Source organism: Pediculus humanus, genomic scaffold (genome assembly GCF_000006295.1).
Source record: "Pediculus humanus corporis 1103172107546 genomic scaffold, whole genome shotgun sequence".
Taxonomy (NCBI): domain Eukaryota; kingdom Metazoa; phylum Arthropoda; class Insecta; order Psocodea; family Pediculidae; genus Pediculus; species Pediculus humanus.
This window is the reverse complement of record NW_002987161.1, coordinates 38498-46238: the sequence shown is the minus strand read 5'-3', so window position 1 is coordinate 46238 and position 7741 is coordinate 38498. Positions and strand designations below refer to the sequence as shown.

Genomic DNA, 7741 nt, shown 5'->3' with positions numbered 1-7741 from the left:
TAAAAGTATTAATGATAATTCATCATTTCATCATCGACTTTATAATTATTTATTTATTTTTTTTTTTTTTTGCTATGATTCAGTGTGATAATAATTTAATTGATTTTAATCGAGTAAGATACGTATATATATATATATAGGAATTAATTACCAATAATAACAATTTTATTTTAATTTTTTGCATTTTGCATTTTTTTTTTTTTTTACTCTTCTTCTTTATTTTACGTGGGAGTATTTAATATTATTAAATTCTGTTCAGTTTTAAGCTCAAATTTATAATAAGGCAATAAAAACGTTAACTTTATTACCTATATATATATATATAAATAAATAAATAAATAAGCATATATAAATGTACGTATAATTTTTTTTTTATAAGGCTGCCTATAAAAAATATTTTGCAAAAATAATTTGTAATCATTATAATTAATTATTGTTTAACTCTTAGTAGGTTTTTTTTTTTTTTTTTTTTAATAATAATAATAATAAATTCAGCTTTTCAAGTGCAATTTTGTAAAACGTTAATTTTTTTTTTAATTACATTTTAAAATTTTAATTTTTTTTAAAAATAATTTAAATTAGTTTAATTTTTAAAAAGTTTTGTTTTTATATAAGTTTTATTATGATTATATATATATTGAATATTGTTAAAATAATTTTAATTTAAAATCATTTGATTATATAAAAACATTGTGATTAGGTTTTTTTTAAAATCATTATTATTATCATTAATCATTTTTTTTTATATATTTATATATAAAAATATAATCATAATGAATTAATTATTTAATAAATCATAATTTAAAATTCATAAAAATTTTTACCAAAGGAAATATCGAATATATATTTATATTAATTATTATTATTATTATTATTTAAATAAAGGCTAACCATAATATGTAAACTGTGTGCCTAATTGTTTTTTTTTTTTTTTTGCATTGCATTAAAATAAAATAAAAAATTTAATAAATTGACTTGCCTTTGTCGTATTAAATTTAAAAAAAAAAAATTTAATTAATTAAAAAAAAAAAACTTACCATTTGATAAATTTAAAAAACATTTTTTTTTTTCTTATACTGAAACATTATTACTTTTGCTTAGTATTTACTACTAAAAAAATATTATTATTATTATTTATAAATTGCTTTTATTTTTATTATGAAATATATACTTATCAAAATTTGTATTTTATATAACAATAAAAACGTTATCGTATTTATTTTATTAATTAAAAATAATAATAATCATTTTAAACAATCATTATGAGAGAAAAAACCAATAATAATAATAATAATAATTTAACATTTGTAATCATTTGATAATAATTGAAAAATAAATTAATTGGTATATTTTTGTCTACGTTGTTAAAATTTTTATATAAAAAAAAAATTTACTGTGAAATTATATATATATATTAAATAAAATAAATTATTATAATATATTTTTCCTTAAAGCTTAATATTTTTATCCTAACATCCCAGAAGAAGACATGTCAACAAGGTATAAATAAAAAAAAAATATCAAGTTTTATTAACTTTTATTAATTAAAATGAAAAAAGAAATATAGTTTGTAATAGTTATAATGTAAAAATAAATAAATATTATTATTAAATTGACGGCAGACGAAGAAAATCTTTAATATCTTATTAATCTTTATTATTAGGTATTAAGGTACTACTCCGAAACCTGATAAGGAGTTAATCCTTCATCGTCTTTGATATTAACATCAGCTCCAGATTCAATTAAGTAATTAGCTACGTCATCATATTCGCAAATGACAGCAAAATGCAACGGAGTCTGTCCGGTGCCATCTCTTAAATTAACATCCGCCTTTAATTCTTCAACTAAATATTTAACTACGTTTATATTTCCTCTATCGGATGCCCAATGTAATAAACCTAATCCGCTTTCATCTAATTTATTTATTTCTAAATTAATATTTGAAGTTAAAGCTTTAACTTTATCCAAATTTCCTTCTTTGACCCAATCGAATACTGTTTTTTTAGATTCTTCAATGACTTCATCATTGTTTTCCATACAGCTGTGATGTACCCAACCTTGGGTTTTAACATTCGAAACAGGTTTATCATTCCATTCTGGATCAATATCATTTAATAATTTAATGTACTTTTCCATGGCTAAATTAGAATCCATGTCATTTAAATTTGTCCATGCTTCCCATTTTTGCTTTTCGGAAAATTCATACCAATAGGGTTTGGGTTTATTGCAAGGGCCTTCTATTGCTTGTTTGTAATGAGCATAAAACTCGAGAAGTTGTTCTTTTGTAAGATTGCCGACAATATTTTTAACATGAGAAGATGCCTTATCAAACAAATTTTTTAAATCTTCTGTGTCGCTTAAAGTAATATTACTTGCCATATTGAAAACAAATTTACAAAAAAAAAAAAAAAAAAGACAAAAATCTAAAATTTATTTTATATGTTTAACTATTCGATGGCTTCCCTCACTACTAATCTTCCTCCTTCTAATGTGTGTGGTTGGCTGCTCATTACAGACTTTAATGAACTTTCATTTTTGTATAAAATGAAACCATAACCTTTAGAAAATCCTGTTTTCCAATCAAAAATCACATCAGCATATATAACTTTACCAAAGGTTTCAAAATATTTTTTAAATTCTCTTTTTCCAACAGTGTAGGGTAAATTACTAACAAATAATTTTTTCAATGCTTTTATATTGCTCATTTTCTTTTGATTTCTAATAAATGAATCGTGTGATCTTGAACAAAACTTTCTGTATTTATAAATGATTTATTTCCTAATGTAGTTATATCAATATGCCTACAACTCAACGACCATTTATTTAACAAATGTTCTATAGTCCAATCCGAACTTCTTTCCTGATAAGTACACAAAAACAAAGATTGCGGGTGACAGTTTAACAAAAAAGAAACGGTTACTAAAATATCTTCAAACAATAATGGTTCATAAAAACAATCTGATGCAATGATCAAATCAAGATCGCCTAATTCAAACAATTGATTAAAAAAATATCCCCAAGTGATACCCAAAACTTGGTATTGATCAGGATCCAAATGATTTGTTTGACAAATTTGATGTATGTGCTGTAAAGTTTTAGGCAGTAAAGCACTATCTGATATTGTAACTTTGGCTCCACACTTGGCTGCCAAAATACTAGGTAATGATGTTCCAGCTCCTAATTCCAAAATATGCTTTCCTTCTAATTCTGTTCGATGCTCAAACAGATACCAAGCCAAATAAGGTGCACAAGGCCAAGTATAAAAACTATAACTTGCTTGAAGTTGCTGAAAAATTTAAAAAGTTATTTACATAAATATAACAGTACACAACTTTTTCTATATTTTTTTTAAAAAAAATTTAAAAATAAACAAAAAAAAGTTAACTGTATTGAAACTACTGCACATATAAATTCTTTCAATTTATTTTTTATTAGGTAATAAGTACTTGGAGAATCAAATTATAAATTATGTACTAAAGTAAAAAAAATTAAAATATTATCAGTATATAAGTAAAAAAAAAACTGTTACTAAAAAAATTGGTTTAATTATTATAAATTTAATATATTTTTTAAATAAAAAAATATTCCACTGCTCTTTTTTTTTTTTATCAAATTTAAATAAAAAATAATTCTGAGGTTTTTTTTTATTTTTAAAAATAGTGTTTATTGAAGGAAATCCTATTTAGCAAAAAGAAAAATCGTTAAAAATTAAATTTTTTTGATAAAATTACGAATTACCTCTACAATAACTACTTCTACAGAAAACTTTTCGTCAGAATCCGATTTTTCAGTAAAAACAAATCGTTTTACATGCTCCACACGAGGCACCGCCAGTGCATTCGACATAGGAATGTTACAAAGTACGAGTTAATATTTTTCATTAATAAAAGAAATTTAATAAGTAAAATTACTTAAACAAGTCGTTTCGTTTCGAAAACAATATTTAAAATAAAACTTATTTAATATCAATCTCATATAATTATTTATACGAATAAAATTTTATTTAATATAAAAGAAAACTTTTTATGAATTTCCTTTTCGTGTACCTAGACAACAAGTGCTATGTTGGTCAGTCTGTAGGACAAGAATTTATCAATAGAAATTTTAATGCTATGTACAGTATCTTACCTCCTTATTGTTTTTTTTTTTTTTTTACGTTTATGTTTCTAAAACATTTTTAATTTATAGAAATAATTAATAATTTGTTGTATGGCTTAACAATAATTACATAAAATATTAATTACGTCAAATTTTAAAATGGATGATAGAAATACTTCTAATCAAAATCAAGGTACATATTTTAAAATTTTCAAGATTTTTTAAAATTATTTAATATTTTTTTAGTATTTAAATACCTTTAGTTTTTACATGCAATACAAACAAAATTTTTTAAAAGAATAGACAGACGTAGATTAAACCTTACAATTAATTTACACATTTGTAATATTTTCTGAGATTTTGTAATCATCTGCTTGCAGATTTACTTACTTTATCATGTTAGTACTTTAAGTTACATACATTAAAACTTAATTACTGATATTAAAAAATTCAACTGACTGAAAATAATACTTATTTCATTCATAGAAAATAAAATATTCTGTTTTAGATTATAATGATGTAGGAATGTGTTTTCAAAATTATTAAAAAATAAAAATTTTTTATGATAATTATTTGAAAACATGGTTAAAATAATTTTCTAACCATTTGAATTTTTTTTTTTTTTGTGTAGAAAAAAGAAAAAATTTGAAGATGAATTTAAATCACTTCAATACACCTCCTTCTACTTTAATGAAAGATGGAACCATTCCAACTAACCATAGGCAAAATTTACCCAAAATAGTTCCATTTAATCAAGAAATTTTAATAGAAATGTCTCGGTAAGTTAAAAAACATTTTCATTAGTTTACAACAGTAAGAAAATATTAATTAAATAATCATATTTTTTCTTAGGGAAAGATTAAATTTAACTCAAACCATGCAATCATCTGGTAGATTAGAAGTATCACCAAATTCAGTTTATGATTTTACTTCTGACGATCTTCAAGATTTAGGTGAAATAGGACGAGGAGCTTTTGGTACTGTTAACAAAATGATACACAGAAAATCAAATACAGTGATGGCTGTAAAGGTAATATTTCAATTTAAAACCAATAATTAAATTCTATCACTTGTGTCAGAAGTTAAAAGTATCATATATATTAATTTGTTTCATTTTAGAGAATTAGATCTACAATTGATGAAAGAGAGCAAAAAATTTTGCTTATGGATTTAGATGTTGTTATGAAATCAAATGATTGCCCTTTTATTGTTAAATTTTATGGTGCTTTATTCAAAGAGGGGGATTGTTGGATATGTATGCAACTTATGGATACTTCATTAGATAAATTTTATAAATTTATTTATGAAAAACTAAAGCAAAGAATTCCGGAAAATATTATAGGAAAAATAACCGTTGCTGTATGTAAATGTTTTTAAAAGTACACAAACAAAAAAAAAATTATTTAACATTTAAAAAAAAATTTTTTTTTTTTTTTCTAGACTGTTAAAGCTCTTAATTACTTAAAAGAAGAACTTCAAATAATTCACAGAGATGTGAAACCTAGCAATATATTATTAGATAAACAAGGAAATATCAAATTATGTGATTTTGGTATATCTGGACAACTGGTTGATTCAATTGCAAGAACAAGAGACGCTGGCTGCAGACCTTACATGGCAGTAAGTCGACTTTTTTGTTTTTAATTATTCATTTTTAAATTTCAATTAAATGAAATTAATTTAATTTAATGGTTATTAAAGCCTGAAAGGATAGATCCACAAACTGCTAAAGGTTATGATGTGAGATCTGATGTTTGGTCGTTAGGAATTACATTAATGGAAGTGTCAACAGGTCATTTTCCATATCCTAAATGGAATACAGTGTTTGAACAATTAAATCAAGTTGTTAAAGGTGATCCACCCAGGTTATCTCCCAATGAAGATGGAATCACTTTTACAATGGACTTTGTACGATTTGTTAATACATGGTAATTTTCAAAAGAGGAAATTATTTTTCCTATTTAAAATTAAATCTGCATTCACACAATTATTAAAAAGAGTTAAATCAAAATTTTTACTAAAATAATTTCGCTTTTTCAATTTTAAATACAGTTTAATTAAAGATGAGGATCAGAGACCCAAATATAATGCTCTTCTTCAACATCCTTTTATAAAAAAATCAGATGAAGATAAAGTTGATGTGGCTCTTTATGTTAGTGAAATATTAAATAATATGACCAATAATGGTGCTACACAATTTACAATGAATGAACCTTGATGCATGGAGGACAACGAACATCGCATATATTTAGACGCCATTAATTTCAGGTAGTATTAATATTATTATCATCGCCCATTTTTTTTTTTCGATGAATGAAATTATCACACTGTTGTAATTATTGAATTAATTTGTACTTTACCTTCGTTTTCTAATCGGGAGTCGGGATGCTGTACTTTTCGTTCCGAATGGTTGAATTTTGCGCGCAGATTCGTCCTAAAAAAAAAAAAAAAAAATTATTATTATTATTATCATTATTATTTATATATGTATTTCGTTCATTTTACTTTTTTCATTTCATTATTGTTTAATAAATTTCAATTTCAGGGGGAAATGCTACGATGTTATAGATGAATGGAATTCATCTAACAACGATTCAAACACGATTGAAAAATACTCGATACTTTCGGAAAAAAGTAACGAGTCGCCAAACGCCGCCAGCAGTTCAAAATCAAAAACGAAAATTATAAACGATGTAAAAAAATTAGATCAAAGCAATCACATGAACGTGGCACAAGAAACGAAAAACTTTGGGAAAAAAAATTTAACGGATCAACAACCGCAATTGATCGAAATGAAAAGAGAAAAAAATTTAAAAGTTCAATCGTTTATACGAAATTTAGGAATAAGATTAATGAAAACGTTTCATTTTAAAAAATCATGAGGATTTGATATTGCTACAATTTAAAAAAAAAAAATTTTTAACTTGCAATTGTTAAATGAAATTTCCATTGCGAAGAATTAAAAAAAAAAAAAAAAAAAAAATTGTTTTATCGTTCAATCATAGAAATGCAAAAAAATGAAAAAAAAATTATTTATAAAATATTAATGGATTACAACAAAAAAATATTTTAATTTTAGAATCGATTATTATTAATTAATTATTTATAATCAAATGATTTATCGCGATTATGATGTAGAAATCGACGATTATATTAAATTCTATTTATCGCGATTATATAGAATCGAAATAAAATATTTAAACAAAAAAATTTTAACGACAATATTAATTTAAAAAATTAGTTAAATAATAATTTTTTTAAAAATTAGTTTAATAATATTTTAATTATTCGGCAATCAGCGTCGATATATTTTATTTATTTTTAATTTTTATTATTTAACGAAAAATGCTGCCGGCATAATTTATTCATTTATTAACACAATTCAAAATCATTATTATTATTATTTTATTTATTTTTTTGGAGCTTTTTTCGCTTAATTAAAATTTATCTCACATAATCATTTATATATTATATAGCTTGATATTTGCAAAAAAATTAAAATTTTTTCTCTCTTTACGAAAACAAAAATAAAAAAAAGTAGAAATAAAAATTTAAAAAAATTAGGAATGTAAATAAATTAAAATATATAAAAAAGCTTTTAAAAATAAATTAATATAAAAAAAATTTTTTTTTGCTTAATAAA

At 22.6% G+C, this 7741-nt stretch overlaps 3 protein-coding genes across 3 annotated transcripts; 2 read left to right on the top strand and 1 right to left on the bottom strand.

Annotated features, from left to right (window-relative positions):
- Window positions 1–1674: 1674 nt before the first annotated feature.
- On the bottom strand, window positions 1675–3846 carry Phum_PHUM196810 (uncharacterized protein; the record flags this gene model as incomplete). The annotated part of the gene is made up of 4 exons (XM_002425359.1): window positions 1675–2322; window positions 2469–2708; window positions 2747–3286; window positions 3739–3846. The coding sequence occupies 4 exons, from the start codon at window positions 3844–3846 to the stop codon at window positions 1675–1677; spliced, it is 1536 nt and encodes a 511-aa protein (XP_002425404.1).
- A 903-nt stretch (window positions 3847–4749) lies between these two features.
- Phum_PHUM196800 (cAMP-dependent protein kinase catalytic subunit, putative) lies at window positions 4750–6316 on the top strand (the record flags this gene model as incomplete). The annotated part of the gene is made up of 6 exons (XM_002425358.1): window positions 4750–4877; window positions 4951–5128; window positions 5218–5457; window positions 5539–5718; window positions 5800–6026; window positions 6151–6316. The coding sequence occupies 6 exons, from the start codon at window positions 4750–4752 to the stop codon at window positions 6314–6316; spliced, it is 1119 nt and encodes a 372-aa protein (XP_002425403.1).
- Window positions 6317–6319: 3 nt separating this feature from the next.
- Window positions 6320–6980, top strand: Phum_PHUM196790 (uncharacterized protein; the record flags this gene model as incomplete). The annotated part of the gene is made up of 2 exons (XM_002425357.1): window positions 6320–6366; window positions 6644–6980. 2 exons carry the CDS (start codon window positions 6320–6322, stop codon window positions 6978–6980), a joined length of 384 nt encoding a protein of 127 aa, XP_002425402.1.
- Between the last annotated feature and the right edge of the window lie 761 nt (window positions 6981–7741).